Raw genomic sequence first — 17,964 nt, 5'->3', positions numbered from 1 at the left:
CTCACAGGTACCAAATAGTGGGGAACGGTCATTTTCCTCAACCTGCTGCCCACTGTTTTACTAATGTGATATGTGGTTAGCCTTCATCAGCACACTGTTGACTCATGGTTAAGGACCAGAATGTCATATGAACACTTATATATATGACCACTTAGACACTCATAACATGGTGAGAACACCCAAATCTTCCCACTAGCCCACATACATCAACTGAGAAATTCCCTGGAGTTCCCTGAAAGAACTAAAGCACATATGCAAAATATGTACCCATCACACATGCCGATGAATACCAAACATAATACTTGCAGTTTTTCTCTTCTTTGGATTGCAGTGGATGACCTGCAAAAATTACAATCATGACTCACAACAAATTCTGAAAAAAAAAAGCCTGAAAACAGTAGTGCTTTACAATGTACTAGGATGTATTTGAGGAAAAAAACACGAATTGGTTGTGGATTAACAGACTAACCAGTGGTATCTTCTTTAAGCATTGTGTGATGTTACATGTGCTTCCAGGTGAAGTTTCCTCCTTCAGAATGACATCCAGGCAGTCTCAGTCCTTGAGTGACATGCAGGGATTTAGTGAAGCATCTGCCTTGGTGCATAAAAAAGGAAGAAGCCAGCTCTGCTGATGGTGCCTTTTAGGAAATCCTCTACAGGTAGAGTGGAGAATCAGGCCTGTAAATTTGGAAGCTGAAGAAGGATATGCTTGCTGAAGTTGCAGAAGCAGAGAGACTGAAGCTAAGCCTGCAAGGGAGACAGATGGTTCCTGTGTGGTCATGCAGAAGGAGAAGGTAGCAAGACTTGTCGATGCTGCAGGAGGAGAAGATGTAAAGAGAGGAACATCTGTAAATATCCCCAATAGTTGGGTTCCAGAGCAGAGACCGCCAAAAAACTGATGTTCTTTCTGTGATGTATTTATTAATTGGCTTTATATGCAAATCTACTCCACAGCAGGAAAGAAGAAGGTACAAGACGAAAATGGAGGCAAAGTCAGGATTCTGACAGGAGGAAAGGAGGAATGGTGTGACAAAAAAGAAGACGCTATTAAAACTAATTTATACTGAACAAATATATCCTATGCTATGTGCAAGTTTGAAGAGGTATGCAAATCAGGCAAGAAGACAAAACTTTTTTTAATGTATTCCAAATTGTCTGTCATGTTTTGTGTAAACATGAGCCCATAGATGTACACAAAAGAACAGTGCATTTCATCCCTCTGATCTTTTGCTATATTCTTTTAGCTATTAAGTCAACAGATATGTAACATTTTCTTCCAGCATGTGTTATAAACACTGGTTCCCAGTTCTTTTAATTCTTACCACGAAACGGAAGTGCATACTTCATCATAGCAGTGGCGACGTTAATCAGTGGGTGCCACTGTGCACCAGATGTAACTAATAGAAACAGATAAAAAAGAACAGCAGAAAATTCAGCAATCTAGTCAAAATGCTTATCCATATTTTTAAAACTTTTTCTGTAACTGCTAGCAAACACAATGGTCAGGAAGATGACATCCCCGAGTGATGATCACTTTAATTGAAATTAATCTCATTGTATTTATTTTCATTTCTATTTTATATGTTTTTAATTGGATTTGCAGAAAATAAAAATACAGGCATCTCTGTGGTTTTTTGCTTCACAGATTTCATACAGTCCCTGTGCAGGTCACTTCAAATATGGGCAAAATTCAAGGAGTGAAAAAACGTCACATTTAATTAGGACTACCAAGATAGCAGTGGTGAGGTACACTCCTCCGAAGTTGTTGAGACAAAATTATATGCATTTCATATTGCTTAAAAAAGGCTATATTCTGAGCTAGACTGGTATGAATCCAGGAGTTATGCTGGTGTAAACCTGGAGAGACTGAAATCCAGGACTGTCCCAAAGCATGCCTTTCATTCTGTAGTTTTCTGGAGAGTAGGTTCTCAAACAATATACACTGGAATAAACAAGAAAACAACTCCAGCACTATCAGTAGTTATTTGTGATATATAACTACAGGAATGAAACCAGAATCCTGTCCTCAGAATTACAGATATTCCTGCTGAGTCTCTTTTCTTGGGATGGAAACAGATGGTTGATGCATCAAGGCCAGATTTTAATCTCAGCTGCAATCATGTAAGTCTGAAGCTGTTTTGCTGAAGTCTTTGCAGGAGCTTGTTTTCACAATAGAAAGTGGTCAGTGGCTTAAGGTATTCCCAATCCCCGGCTTGTTTTCATTGGCATGCTGTCCCCTCGGGGATTCGGGTTAAAATAAAGCAATTAATAAAACATGACTTTTTCAGTTTGGATCAATTCCCTGATTTAATCCAGAAAACTGACTCCCAACCACTTGCACCAGCACAGCTTGGAGGGTGATGTCCCGTGACAAACACCAGAGCAACTGGGACAGGAATACTATTTAGTCAACAAACATGAAACTGCAGCCTTGGGAGGTTACGCACGATCTGAGAACTAACACAGTGATGTAAAGCAAGAACTCAGGCTAGGAAAGGGAAAGAACAAGTCAGAGGTTACTTTGATAGGTTAGAGGTTTCTAAATTGTATACACCTGATGAAATTTGCTATGGCCTAGAGCTCATGAGGAACTGGAAAAAGTAATTTAAAGCCATTAGCAATTATTTTTTATAACCTCAGGGATACAAGAGGTTCTAAAAGACGGGAAATAAGTAACCACCGTGCTGGTTTGCACAGGGAGAAAGAGGAGCTGATAATCATTTTAACCCAACGTATGTGTAGGTAGTCAATGGGCGGGGCAGTCACACTTTGTCCCACACATCTGGCCATCTCCCTAGTGTTAGCACTGGCATTTTTGCAGCTGTGTGGTAAGCCAGGTCAAGGAACCGATTTGTCTGAAAACTCTTCCCACCTCCCTTTCTACCCCTCTCCTCCCAGCTGGGTTAGCTCTGCTGGATCAGATCCTTAATTTTACTTGGTGTGTGGCTGTGTGGATACCAATGCCACACAAGCAAAAAGGAACAAGCGAATGATGTGAAGGAGGAAAACAGCCCAGGCCAAGCTTATATTGGTAACATAACCACACGATCGTACCCAGCAGCTGGCCAGCCTAACTCAGCTCAACAAATAATCACGTAAGATTATAAGCCCAGGATCTAATACAAAGAAAAGCAACAGCTAGGAATCATTTGTTAAGATTGAATCAGGTCAGGCCAACCTAATTTCCATCTATGACAAGTAACAGGCCTCTTAGCAAGGATAGAAGTAGCACCCATGCTATAATTAAACATCACTTACATTCTGCCACTATTTTCTGTGACAGTCTTGTAAGTTAGGTAGGGTAACATGGGCTGGACAACTAACTGCTAGACAGGCATGCTTAGATGTTAGTTCTCTGTGATTGAAGCTGGAACGTAAAATGATGAATCAACATGTGAAATATGAACAAAGTCAAATGAAAATACCACCATCAACATAGTAGAGAGGACCATTTCAACATCATATGGGAGCAATATTTCAATACAGTCAGGAGCTAGAAACATATTAGACTTTCTTTATACTACTTTCTTTATACATAGACTTTCTTTATACTACTTTCATTTGTGACAGAGACATAATGACTAACAAACTGACAGAGTTGTACTTCCCGTGTTTGGCCAACTGGCATTTCTTTTTTCTTGGCTTATAATTCAACTGTCTTAGAACTATGCCCTATCTGGTATTGCTTCCCTGTCACTGGGATTGTATCAATCACATCCCAAGGGAATCCAGTAGGAAAGAACCAAAAAGAGCCAACATAGAAGTAGGACTTCTGTTTCTTCCACAATAACTTAAACTTCATATTTTAAGCAATAACTGAACTGACATACCTACTGGCGTCTACTTCTCTTAAAAGCAGCTCTATACTTGGTTATCTAGAAAAGTACTTACATTTTATGGTTTAAATAAGGCTTTTCAACTATTATGCTATTTTGAAATATTTTAACACAATTTGCCTTTCATACAAATAGGCAGATTTTTTCTATTTTAATTTAAAAGAGCCATTGTGATTGCTATATTGATATGGCTGGCGTATTTCTCCACATGGAGATTTAGTTGTTTTCATTACATTTCTAAAATATCTGAGGAAATTTTATATAATTGATAATTAATACCATCCACTTAAGCCTAGAGTGAACTCAAAGATTTTTCTAATCATTACATTAGAAACCCTTGTCTCTGGAAATGCAGAGTATCTTCCGGAGTTGACACGTATGTTCCAAATTTGTAATATGAGTTTGATTATCTCTGCTTTTTATATTTCTCAAAGGAATGCCAAAGAACGTCTGTTCTTGTAGCACTTACTTTTCTTTCTCTCGAATAATTCTCCATAGTCTTTCTGTATCAGCATAATTAAAGCTCAGTTTATTTTTGTTTGTTTTCTTGTTAAATCATCACTTAAATTCCAATTTCTTTAACATGGGATTGGTCAATCAGTCATTTTTGTTCTGTATCTTCTGATCTATCTTGACTACTAGGTGGCATATAGGTCATATTTGACTTCAGCGCTATTTAAAGCTGTATAGCTATTTGATCTGAATCATTTGTGAGTCTGCCTACGTTTAAGCATTTTGCATGTTAAATACAGATACATTTAAGGGTTTTTTAACATAAATATCCCTACAGTAACAGTTGACTATTCTAAGCCCCACTATACATTAAAAACCAGAGAAGATGATCTAAAACTCCCCTGAACATCACACTTTGTTAAACCCATCAGAAATTCAGTGTTCTAGATACTTTCCGCCTTGGTTCCTCCGATAAATGCAGTAATCTGCAAGGGTATTACCATGACACAAAATAGTTGGGAGCTATAATCACTGTGGCTAAGAAAAAGATCCCCACAAAGCTTCCACAAATGCTATAAGGACAAGCAGATCTAATGTAAACTTACATATAAACAGCTGAATACATGTATCCCTGTACCATTGTGTTGGATTTCTGTTAATCTTTCAAGTGGGACAAGCTACAAGATAACAAAGGTAACTTAGCTGAAGAGATTTCCACCAGCTTTGTAAGTGTGCTGCTAAATATCTCCCAGATACATAAAAACTTTGCAAAATAACATGTTTTTATATTGTACACATGCTATACTCAGTAGAGACTGCGAGTGATAGCATATCCCATTAGTCACATGAGACGTATTCAAACTGCTTTCTCTATAAAATCTCTATGTCCCTGCCAGTTCATCATTTACCAAGCAGCCTTCTCACTGGGGTTGCTTTCCTAGGTCTGAGTCATTTGTTGTGGGTGAAGTTTTGCATGTGAAAGTACCTCCAATATCAGAAAAAATGTCTCCAACATGAAACCCACAAGTAAGTAACATGTACCATTCCTTTCAAAATACCTAGTTGTTAATTTTTTACTGGTGCACACTACTCTGTGTGATATAAACCAAATTAATACAAGGCCTGGCAATTCCATAGTGATTTTGTACTGTGAAACGATACTCTTTTTCAGTTACACCGGCTATATAAAAGTAGCTTTTCTTTACTATTCAATTTTGCACTGGTGTGTGTGGATGAGGAACCAAATCTTTTCTGAGTATCATTTCATATCACCTCCTTCTGCCCTGCACATCCTCGTGAGCTGAAACCTAAAAAAAAACCTTTGGAGACCAGAGCAACTACGGTAACAAAACTCCACGTCTGTCCATGTCCACAGTGCACAGAGCCTGCAACTCCTTCCCGTGGCACAGTGGTGAGTATGGTCTGCAAACCCCTTCCATTTCCATGGATCAGGCTCCACACAGGAGACCCACAGGAGAGCAAGCTCTGACTTTCTTACAGCACATGAGCTCTGTCACAGCCGCATAGCAGGGAAACAGAGAGACGACACATGGATCTGACACAAGATGGGTGTTGATTCCAGGTAAAAAGCAGAGTTCCGTGTTGATTGAATGTTCCCCAGGCGCAGCCACAACGATTCTCACAAAGATGCCTAAGTGCACTCACGGTGTCTACTTTTCTAAGGGCAAAAACCAGCGTGAAACCCAGCTCCTGCTGTAGTCAGCTGGAGCTTTGGCACTGACTTAACAGAATCAGCATTTCACCCTAGGACATCTTCTCTGTTGCAGGATAGCAAGGAGGATCAGGAGCTTTAAGGCTCTGTCGTTTCTCCAGACTTCATTCGGCAAGAAGTTAGACCCAGCCTCCTGAAGAACTGCAGCTGCAGCATGCAGCTGGCACTCACACACCGCAATTTCTCACTCCATTCCAGTGACAATCTAGAGACCAATTCAGTAAAACATTACTCACCAATTACACCGGTTTCTAAGGAATTTACTTGGAAAATGCACGAACTGCACCACCACTCGGTCAAGCCACTGGCTATTCTGCTCACAAAGCTCTCTTTTTCCCTTTACTGGTGTTGCCTCATTCTGTGTTGCATTAGTAAAAGAAAAGCAATCTGCTGAACAGTTTTCTAACCATGAACCTGCCTTGCATCCTCTCACTTTAACTAATGCCAGCAGAACTGCTATTTCCCATTTGCAAGGTAATATGAATTTTACTGATAAACATTTTACCTTAAAGTATCACACAAATCTCCCATGAAATACTGTGTTTTAGCAGAGTCATGTTTCAGAATGCCAGGATTTCTCCCCCACACCGTTTTTTCCTGTTACTGGCCTATACAATACGGTATTCCTTTTAATCCTGTGATTTCTGGTGTCTCCTGCAGATGAAGAGTGTGAGCACACTGCTGTTTTTATGTTGCCTGAAGCCACACCAAAATAATTAACAATTATGTTGCACTCAGCAATTATACTGCACCGTATATGTTTCAAGGGCTGTGCAAACATTAATTCAGGCTTCATGAATCTCAGTTTTTACAACTTAAATCAGGTCACGCCTGGTTAGTACTTTGAACGTAGACCCTCCCTCCTGCCCCCCCAAAGCCCAGAAGGGAATTATTGGAAGAAATGGGAAAAAATTGGAAGAAATTATTGGAGAAATCAAATGGCTGGTGCTATCCAGAAAAAGATAAAACAGTTTCAGAATGCCAACTTTCAGAATATTAAAAAGGCTCTCATTTTCACGGAGTTATACCGAGCCTGTTTTTGTCAATGCCATTTTCAAAAGCTTCTTGAAACAGTATGAAAACCATGTTTTCATATGGGAAACCAACAACAAACATTAACAAACATAATACAAACAATTTTGGGGTGGAGGGGAGGAAAGGCAATTTGTTTCACTGATTATTTTCTTTTTCAATCTACAGTTAATCTTCTAACAATTCATGATGGCATCACTTCCTGAGCACCATTGACAAGTTGGAGTTACGCTGATACCCGCACCACCAGGTGGCCTCTTTCATGTGAAGTACAAAACCAACATCTGAACCACTACCGAGTTCCCTCAACATTTTGGATAGTGGTGTCAATGGAAATAGTAATATTAATTACTAGTAAGTTTTGTTTTCCACCTGAGTTCTTCTACAATTCAAAATGATACAAACGCAAGGATGGGAAAAATGCAGTGCTGTTCCTAAAAACCCACCCAATGGATTTAAAATAAATAAATAAATAAATAAAATAAACATGTTTTTAAAGTTATCACAGGAAATTTCAGGTTTTGTCTTAATTAGCAATTCAGACTGCTAGTAGTTTATCTCTCCAGTTACTCATGTTTACTGCATAGAGCAATCTGTGCCAATCTCCATACACCTAATGTCATACACTTCGATCAAAAATGAAATGGCTAATAAAGTGGACAGTTAGGTTACTGTCATTAGATCTCCAAGCTGATACTGCATTGAGATTAATAGGATATTTCTGACCTCTCAGAGATACATTGCAAGCTTGCAGAAGGGTAAAGGAGCTTCATTACAACACTTGGTATTTGGTTTCTGTTTGTGCCTCCACATGACTCCATACTGCCCAGATTTTAAACTGATGAGGATCACATACAAACTGGAAGAGAAGAGGATGGAATTTCATTGTTTTTCTTTGTAACTATACGATCAGGTTCTCAGTTATTCCAAGGGGTTTTAATGTGAATGAGACTGAAATCCTTACAGCTGATTTTTGCTTTAATGAAAACCTAAATTATGGAGCACAGATGGCAGTTGAAAAAAAAAGAAGAAAAAGAAACAGCATGACAACCTACTGTAAGGCAACTCACTCCAGTCCTTGGATACAGTAATTTTAAAGTGTTTTCCAATACTGCTATACATTACTAACAGTTCCACTGTACCAGGAAATGTGATGAGACTAAGAAACAACTTTTATGTGAAGTGAATACTTCTCAAACTGACCCTTAGAATGAAGATTTCTATGCAGATGCAATTTGTTGCAGTTTCTGGGGTATATTGTATGGCTCATTTAATTCCATCCATATAGTTTTATATTGTTGTATATTTTATTTTATTAAAAACAAAGCTGAGTTAAAACACCAGGCACATTATTTTGCCTCTTTTGAAAATCTGAAATAAGAGGTGTGAAATTCTGCCATTCTTACTCAGTTGTTACACTTTCAAACTTTCAGAACCCAGTTTTTACTTTGCTTCAAAAGCCAGACTTGTCCAAATCACTTGCAATCACGAAGTTTTCCAGACACACAGGTTGGAAAACTACAGTGCTTTTAACAGCTGCATCCCAAGTTCAGAATGTAGGTCTCTGCATGCTTTGTTAGCCCTGAGGAGGGAAGCAGGGACTTCAACATTTTGGCTATGTCTTCCACTGTTTGCCTTTTACTGTCACAGCGGCTGCTGCTGCTGCTAAGGATGACATCCGATGTTGACATCAGACATTGGGGAGATAGAACAGACTTTCAATATCTGCACTCAGTCACTGGGAGAAAAAGCCTTGACAAGAGCCATCACAAAAGGAGATAATCTCCTCCTTCTCCTCCTCCACCTTCCATTACCCCCTCTTGCAAACACCAGAAAGCTTCAGAGGAAGGCAGGCTAACGAGTCACCCCTGAGCCCCACTTTTAATTCATTTATGCTCTACCTTAGGGGAGTCTCTCCACAAGCACAACTGATAGTGTAAATAAATCATTTCTATTTTGCAAAAAAGTCATATTTATTGGAGTAATTCTATATATTGTAAGCAAGCAACCACATAGTGACATTTCTCATTCTTTACGACCGAAAAGCTGCCTACATCAAAGGAAGAAAACATTAACAGAAAGAGATAGTGGTAGCCCTGTAACCCACTTTAGTTTTAACAAGTTAAAGAGAGAACTACCACATGATTATCTTTACTGCACTACACTTATTATGTGAAAATGCATTGAATACAGGACTTCCTGAGGCATAGAAGTTTTCAGAGAGCTTGATGCTGCCGTCCTTATGTCTGTTATACAGAATCTACCTACATGAGTCACCTACTTGCAGCGGATCAAGTAATTTGTATCTATGAGTGTTGTTCAACATAGGTGCTGCTAGAGTCTGATCAAGCTTTAATTTCTTAATTATTAAACTTAATTAAAAACTAAAAAAGCAACCACTGTAAAATGGTTGAATTTGCTAATGATAACTCTTGTTTAACCACATTCAGTGTTAATATGACACAAAGCCTATCTGAGTTGGAAGGCTTCCTAGTATTTCTGTAAAATATAAAATATTAAACACTTCAGCAGCATAACAATGCTCGTTGTAATAAGAATGAACTGAGTTAGGCACATGAAGGAGTAAGAAAAAGGAATTTTTGTAGCAGTATGGTAAGCATATGCTCCATCCTCTCCAAAAAGCCATTGTGCAAGCTATTTGGTGGGGCAAGCTGCTGGATTTGGTGTCGATGGATGCAACAGATTTATTGTCTTTTAAATTTATATCAGCTGCAGCAAAGCAAAGAAGTATGTCAGTATTTTAAATTACCCATCTTTTTCCATTCTCAAAAAGTGTTTCAGCACTAGTCAAAGTTTCAAGTCCTCTGAGATTTTTTATACCTCTCAATTCATCTATCCCTCTTCAGTACTCACACATGTATTTCCAGCCAGGACAGGGACACAGTTCTGCTGGACATCATTAGTCTAAAAAATTCAACATTTGGTGATAAGCCAAAGAGACTTTTTTTTCAGAGGGAACTCTGTAGTTTTCTTTTGAAAGAGAATAGGAATGAAAGGGGAATCCCAGAAATTCCCCTCCCATTAGCTCTGTGTTTGAAGTATTATTAACACTTTCACTTTCTCACTCCTACTCTCACCATTTGAATCTGGGTCATAACAGCATGCCTACCCTTCAGTACCCTGAGTGGGTGGTTGTTTTGGCTGGCGCTAAGGCACACTTGCTTTGTGACACAGAGTGCCCTTATGGTGACACATACCTGTCCTTTTCAGTTGCATTTTATACTTTTTTTTATCAACTCGTTTATTATAAAAGACAGACTAGAGAGTGGAATTTGTGTTATTCAGTATTCATATTTTTTTAACAATGTGTGAAAGGAAAACCCACAAAATATTTTAGTCTATTCTTTTCACAACACTGGATTATTCCCTATAGCGTCTTTTTTTTTTCCCTTTCCAAATACCTTTTCCTTACTAAAATACTGTAATAGATGCCCTACCCTCAAATACTACAATGCATGCCTGAAGTCTCAGGTTGGGCCTCTAGCACTAGAGTCTTCAAATCCCAAATGAAGAATTTGAAGAGCTAGAATTAAATTACAGTAGAAATTAAATTCAGTTAGTGCTAGGCGGCCTATCTAAAGAAAGTGTCAGACCTATAAGAACTCCTGTATGAAAAAAAAGGGACCAAACAAATATGTGAAAGAAGCCTGATCTTCAAATTTCCCTGTTAGCAGAACAACAAAATCAAGAGTCCGGTGCAGGCAAGGTTTAAGTGATGTGCAGCAGAATGGGAATGACACCTGTAGATTTATGCCTTTCCAAACAAGTGAAATCTCTTACTGACTCTTTGTGTATCCAGTCGTGATGCTTCTTTCTATCCTTTTCGAGGGGTGGAAAGAGTCTGTGAGCAAACAATACTGGACTTTCAGAAAAGGAGCAGAAAGATAAGATGCTATTTTTCCAAACTAAAACATCTACCTTTCTGAGTACGATTCTAACGAAGATAAAGAAGAGAGATTATTCTACATGGTTCTGTTCTACCTTCCCAGTTATTGTGAAATGGTCATTAACTAATTGGCAAATCTTCTGAACAGCTGCTATTTTAAAATTTCTCTAAAATCAGTACCAACAACCTGTTCAAAGTAGTTCACACCTGTTTTTTTAGCTAACATACCAAGTAGAGACAAATTATTGCTTGTGTGGTTATTATATACAATATTAAAAAATAATCCTAAAATTATATAAATATATGTATACTGTTTGCTTTTACTACTATCATCACAAAGCAAATGCAACATTTGCAACCTGGGTAATTAGCACCAGGGCTGTTCTTTCCAAATTGCAAGTGAGTATCTCTATACCATCCTTTTTCTTTGCATCCAATTAAGGCTAATGCATACTGCCCTACAAGAATTTGCAAGCTGTACTGAGAAATAATGCAGTGTTAGTTTTGTAATTTAGTGCACAGGGCACATTTGTGCTAAAGCTCTGTAAACTGGGCCCGTGGTCAAAAGGAGCAATTAGCACTTTGTTAGTATGCAATGATGTACTAATCTACACAGTCCCCAAAAGCAATTGTCTATTCCTTTTGCCCTCATGTACAAATTTTCTACAGTATGCACCACTCTGCCCCTAAAATAGCCCATCACAGTACAGTTGCTGTAAAACAGGTTTCCTGTGATTAGAATCTACGTATCAATTAGAATTTATTTATTGGAAAAAAACTCATGTTGTACCATTAATCCCTTTTTCTGCGTTGAGATAGCTGCATAGTTCTCTGAAAGTGTTTAACAACTGTAACTGTTCTATTAAAGAGTAAAAGGGGGTCAAATTTAGGTGACAGAATATTTTCATCTGAACCCCCTCTAAAGGTTGCTCCTAACTCAAAAGAGACTGTTGCAAGCCATGATCTCCAGGAAAATAAGCCTGGTGCTAAAAGTCGCCGGATGGTAAAAATCATAAAAGCTATCAATAACACTGACAACTGTCAGAAACAGTGGACTAAAACCTACTGTTCAGTGAGTATTCCACATCCCCCTCTTGTGGCTGATATGTAAAGGATGTGAATCTATCACAGGTATGAGCTAAATTATCTTTTAATATAGACAGGCTTTGTGATAGTCACCAGAGATGGTCTACAGTGAGGCCTGCAAAAATCAAGGAGGAAAACAAGGCGGCATATTGCCAAGCATCTGAGCGCGACTAGTGCTTGTTGTTAAAGGCCTGGTTTCAAAGGCTGTTTTCCAAAAATCAGGCTCATTACAAGGTATCTCAGCTGGGGCCCCCACCAGCCAAAACACCTTCAGCCACTAACCATTTTGGAAAATCTTGGCAGTGCAATAGGTACCTACCCGTTAAGGGGGTACCCGCTAAGCATCCTCTTCTCCCTGTATCAGTTGCCTAGAAGCAAGTTAAGACTACCGTTTTGTATTTATCCAGCAAAACTTACAAGGCTGATAGCATCTACCACAGGGTTACAGTTTCCAAAAGGAGTATGGAAAACTAGGATGTTAGCTCCCTCAGAAGAAAGGTAAGGCATATTAAGGAGGCATAGCACCTCCATAATAGCAGAATGCTACACAATTAGGATGAGTTGAACATCACTATCCAGCTAGGTAATGTGGAAGTTCAATCCACAAGTTAAAGGAGAAAATAAAAAAGAAAGCTCTATGAACTGACAGCACAGTCAGTAACTTTAACAGAATGATCCTTCATGGGGACCTCTAAATAAAAAGATATCCTTCATAGTCACTGCCCACTTACCTGTCTCTGATCTTATGCAAAAGAGCTCTTTGGCTCTTCAACCTAGGAGAAAAAGAGGCACACTCTGGGCTTTGACAGAAGAAAGGGAAGAACAATGAAAAGGAGATTTATGTAGTTGTAGGAAGCTGACAGAGCTTTTCTCCTTTCTCATTTCTTTCCTATGATATCTGTCATTGGTATGAACTCAGTTCAAAGAGCTTCTCGTTTCCATTTTCACTCTTTTTCTTCCTTCTCTTTGCTTCCAGTGGGAAAGAAAGGAAGAAAAGAGGAATATGAATGAGGAGATGATAAATCAAATATCTCACTGCAAAAAGAACTACATTTAATTTTTGGGGGGTAAAAAATTAAAAATTAACATTTTTGTGAGAAATGCCTAGTAATTCCCTCCCCCCCCAAAGCCTTTGAACAGTTTAGACTGGTTGTTCTCTTGAAAAATATTATATTCACTTAATGGGGACACAGTCAACCATTCCATTGCTTCTGACAAGAAAACTTCACCTCCACAGAACAGGCCCCATGATATTCCTGATAAACCTGTCAATACCCACCAAGCAGCCACGGTCATCTTTAGAATGGGAGGGCAATAGGACAGTAACAGACCTGAAAGTGTGCTTGTTTCTCCAAATTTGGAGGAAACTACTGAACACAAGAACAAGGCCTGTGAGAGCTGTATTTTTCTCTTAATTAGGGGACCTAAATGTTAGCTTCTCAGTATTTGCCATTTTGGTATCAAAAGCAAAAGTAATTTGAAGAAGTATTATAAATATCATTACATTCACTCCCTGCAACTCTGTATAAACCAACATATTCCTTCAAGTCTTCTCTAACAAGTTAGGAGTCATAGTATCCCTCAGGGACACGAAAGAAAGAAATTAGAGATGGTGGTTAAGGAGATGGAGTCTCTTGTGACTTGAGATGAGACTATTTAGATCAACTGTTAACGTATAGAATACTCTAACATCATATAATTTATTAATGGGTCTGTTACACAGCAATATGAATCTACTAAGGTCATATCAACTACTTGTCCTCCTCATTCACTTCCTTGTGCAAGCAGCAGTACCTGATTCATTTGATTTCCTCCATCTGTCTTTCTGTTTTCCCAGTTCATCTCTCCAGGACGCCACCTTTTGCAAAGAATGCTTTAAATTTGCTCTGGAAAGAAAATATAGTTGCTTGGATGTTATCCAGCATGGCTAGGCACAGAGAAGATTTCAGAGGTTCTTTGCTTGGTTTGCATTTAAGCTGCAGAAAGGTTTATGTAGCTGTCTGAAATATTTGTAACAATACTGAATTAGTTTTCAGTTAGGTCATTTAGCTTTCATTGTCAATGAGTTTTGTAACAGAGCAGTGGTAGGTGAGGAGTAGATAATATGTTAACAAGAAGACTGTTCCTGTCTCTACTTAGTGTCAGCACCTGCCATTTGGGATTCTCTCCAAAATTTGTGTTCTGTTTGTGAAAATACTGAAAAACAATGGAGAGAGTTACTGAGAATTCTAGTTCTGCTTACATTCTAGTTCTACACTTACATTACTGGACTTAGCAAATTAATAAAGTAAAAGAAATGAGCATATGTAAGTTTTCAGATATGTTATCTGCAGTAGACAGAAATAAGATCCTGCCAAAGATTTAGCATTTGAACAGATTGTTTAATATTCATGCAGGAAAATTTTAACTTATAATGTTCCAAAAATATTTTTAAATACGACTTTGCTGAAAATTGTGAATTGCTCATCTGCTTAATTTTTTTTTTTTAGAATAAAATAACATATTTTAATATATGTTGCTATCATGCTGTTATAAATATCGGAAATGATTAACACTGGAAGAGTATTAAAAATTTAAACTGTTTCACCATCTGTACCGTTTGTTTATTTTTCACATTTCATTCAACTTGGACAGTGAAAATAATAGATTCATTTGTTTTTCTCTTTCACTCTTGTGCACTAGCATAATGATTCAGTGCGCCTGCTACAAACACTGCAAGGGTATATTTATCTCCAAACTGCCACATCAAAAAATGCTGTTTTCATATAGTTAGAAAAAGATATACATATATATAAAACCAAACACAAATAACTTGACTTAATTAAAATGACTACATGATTGGTCCATTGTTTCAGTTTTTTACGTTGACTACTTTTCCCAACATACTACAGGCATACCTGGGCTTATGTAGCTAGTGTATGTCTATCTATCTGTTGTACTTGACAAAGTCTTTTGCGAAAAGAGGTTGTCAGCTAACCAGGACAAAGGATGCCTGAAGTGTGATGGTAAGGTGCACTTGTCTTTGGTAGTGCACTCTATGTTATTTTTATGTGATGAATGGAAGACAAGTGTGAATATTTTTTTATAGGCCCACCTTCATTCAGAATGTCTTGCCCACCTGACTGTCACAATTTAAAAGCACTAGACTCTTCAGCTGCAGAATCACTGAAGAAGGAATCAAGTTTCAAGATCCAGATTTACCACGGAAAAGAGTGGGTCCAGCTCTGCTACCCTGTTACAATTTTGCTGCTCGGTTGGAATATTTCAGGGACATTCTTCTTCCATATTAAAAAGAAGTAAAATCTGAAACAACTGAATCCTGAGTTGATGTTCCCCCTCACAAAGAGAACATCCCAAGGCCATCTAATCCCTCAGAATCTGACAGAGGAGCAACTCCTCGTTGAATCACTTAAATTACAGCATGAAAACCAAAGATAAATCTGTTTGATTAGTGTTGACAGACACCTTCTTTGTTCCATGTTCACAGGCACAACAGCTAGAGATCAGTGTCATCTCTAAGTTGGAGTAGATTCCATGCATTCCTCATAAAATATTTTCCAAATCATGCCACAGTCACCCCACATTTATTGATTCCAAGCCTGGATTCAGTGGCAAAGATCTAAGCCTGAGATCTTTGTGTTTTCTCAAAGTAAAACAAAATAAAACCAATTTCATATAATGCAAAAACTTCACTTGAGATTGTTAGCTTTCTCTACTTACCTCTTGGTTACACTTCTGGACAATTTCCAGCAACCATTCCACTGTAATCCACTCATTAGCTGCAGTGTTCTGAATTTCAAGTAAACTTTTTAAGTCTATAGTGAGAGAGGTGGATAAAAAGAGAAAAGTTAAGGTTAAAACCTCTTCTAAATTAATCATGTTTTTCTTGGCAATTTGCTCTGCGTGGACCACACAGTGACCACAACAACTCCCCCACCCCCACCCCCCCCCATACCATCACAGTGAATCAGGATAACAAGAAAGACTTAAGGAATTAAAAAAAAAAAAAAAAAGAAGAAAAAAAAGTGTGACTTAGAAAGAACATTTAAAAACCTTTACAAATGACAACTTTATGAATGAGATACAGAAATGAAGAACAGGTATAAACAAATTGGACTTGTCTAACAAATGAACTTGACCAGATAGATTTGGTTTATCCTTTCATTTGCCCTTGAATTTTGACAACAATTCCCTTGCATGCCAATTGCCTGGGATTTGAAAGGTCTGACACACAATATTCATGGTAGTCAGCTTCACTAATAGTTCTCCACTCTTGTTTTTCAAGAAAAAAAAAAATCGCACTTTTTGGAGACATAATTTCCTTATTCATTTTCTCAGGGGGGATTAAAATGTTAAGTCCTTTATTCCCTACCTTTGATGAGTCTGGAATGGATTGTGAATGTGATATTGCAAATTGGCAGAAAGATCTTATTTCGTCTGAAATTTTGAATCAGCCTCTCTCGAAGAGTCTAATCAAACCTGTCACTCTTATGAAGACTGACGTGGCCAACAAGTGTGCTGCTGAACTGCAACCTGCGAGACTTAGCAAAGCCTGCCATAAACGCATTTGAAAATCTGGACTTCTATTGATCCCAACTTGGTTTTGCTATATAATGACTTCTGTAGCTGGACCACGTCGATATTTCTGTCAGGAAGGTTACACTGCATGTGTTGATCATGTCCAATTTACAAAACATTGAAGTGACAATAATGGGGTTATTTGAACATTTATTGTTGAACAGTGAGAAACAATGTATTTGCTGATGTCAAGGAAGACTCTGTATGTGCTCAGACACCAGCAAGTGCAGAAGTAATTTATCTATCCTTCCACAAGCCCTTGGGAAGGGCTTTTTCATTCTTAGCTCAAAAGAGCCTTAGGCTCAAAAATAAAGGGCAAATACTCTTTTGGAAACTGATATTCAGAACTAAGCCATGCTTTACTACTGTGGAAATTCATAGTACAAAATGAGTGACTTTTATTTTCTTCCTCTCCATAGGGATGGCTCACAAACACATATTCCCCTGTTCTCTCTCTCCTTTCTATGAAAGTTGTGCTTTTCCTGCTGCATTCAGCAGCATAGCTTACACTCAGATCACAGCTGGTCATTTTAGGGCTCTGGGAAGATTCTGAATCCTCCACCCAAAACTAAAGGTTAGATTTTTAAAAGAAATATGAGAATTAGGTAAGCAGGTGTCACTGAGTTCAGGGGGGCTTGAACAGCTAACTCGCTTCACCCCCAGTAGAAACCCAAGACTGGAATTCAGGAAATATTCCTCGGGCAACACTCAGTAGGGAGTTTTGCCTGAATATGGATGTCAGGACTGGATCTTTACAATATCATCCTTTACCAAATCGGAATGGTATCAGACCTGTTCCAAGGGCTTGTTTGCTACATTATATTTCCTGAATGTAAGTAAACAAGAACAAAGGAGGCTGTATAAAGTGGACAGAATAAACATGTTCAAAAAGAACAGTGGCTCAGCAAGTATCTGTGGGTATGAGGGCTATAATAATATTAAAAAGCTAAATGTTTTCAAATCAATCCAGTCAAGTGCCTATAAAAAAAAGAGAAAAAAGAAAAAAAGAAAAAGCTCTCTTTTTTCCTCAGCTGTGGTGGTGCAGCACCTGCCATTAGCTGTGGTGGTTCCTATTTTCATATTGTCTGACAGTAGCAGTTGGACTGAGCCAGAGCCAGTGAGGCCGAGAGGCAGACTCCCTGCTTCCACAAAGCTGAATTTAATAAGATGAGAACAGTATGCCAAGATGGTGAACTCCCTCCCTAGCACTTATCATGACACTAGTCACTCAGCAGGGCCCTTATTGCAGCAGTAATCTGGGTGAGCCTGGCAGAGCGTCCTGCTTACAAGTTCAATATAATAGAACAGCAGGGCATTGGAGGCCTGGCAGAAAAGCTTAG

General features: G+C 38.4%; 1 protein-coding gene across 2 annotated transcripts in view; it reads right to left on the bottom strand.

The window, feature by feature from the left end:
• Positions 1-412: 412 nt before the first annotated feature.
• LOC143157485 (uncharacterized) overlaps positions 413-17,964 on the bottom strand; it is a 77,325-nt gene continuing 59,773 nt past the window's right edge. The window contains exons 4-7 of one of the 2 annotated variants that reach the window (XR_012994804.1): positions 15,767-15,861; positions 13,841-13,932; positions 1,323-1,397; positions 413-813 (exon numbers count right to left, since the gene is read on the bottom strand). Coding sequence is in view for 1 of the 2 variants with exons in the window: in XM_076332316.1 (XP_076188431.1) it covers positions 13,885-13,932; positions 15,767-15,861 (143 nt within the window). In the remaining variant the exon portion in view is untranslated. Of the gene's footprint in view, positions 814-1,210; positions 1,398-13,840; positions 13,933-15,766; positions 15,862-17,964 lie in introns of those variants that run through there. The other variant, XM_076332316.1, reaches the window with a different exon arrangement.

This window comes from Aptenodytes patagonicus, chromosome 2, assembly GCF_965638725.1.
Source record: "Aptenodytes patagonicus chromosome 2, bAptPat1.pri.cur, whole genome shotgun sequence".
Taxonomy (NCBI): Eukaryota; Metazoa; Chordata; class Aves; order Sphenisciformes; family Spheniscidae; genus Aptenodytes; species Aptenodytes patagonicus.
Note: the sequence above shows the minus strand (reverse complement) of the source record. Positions and strands in the feature narration are given on the sequence as shown.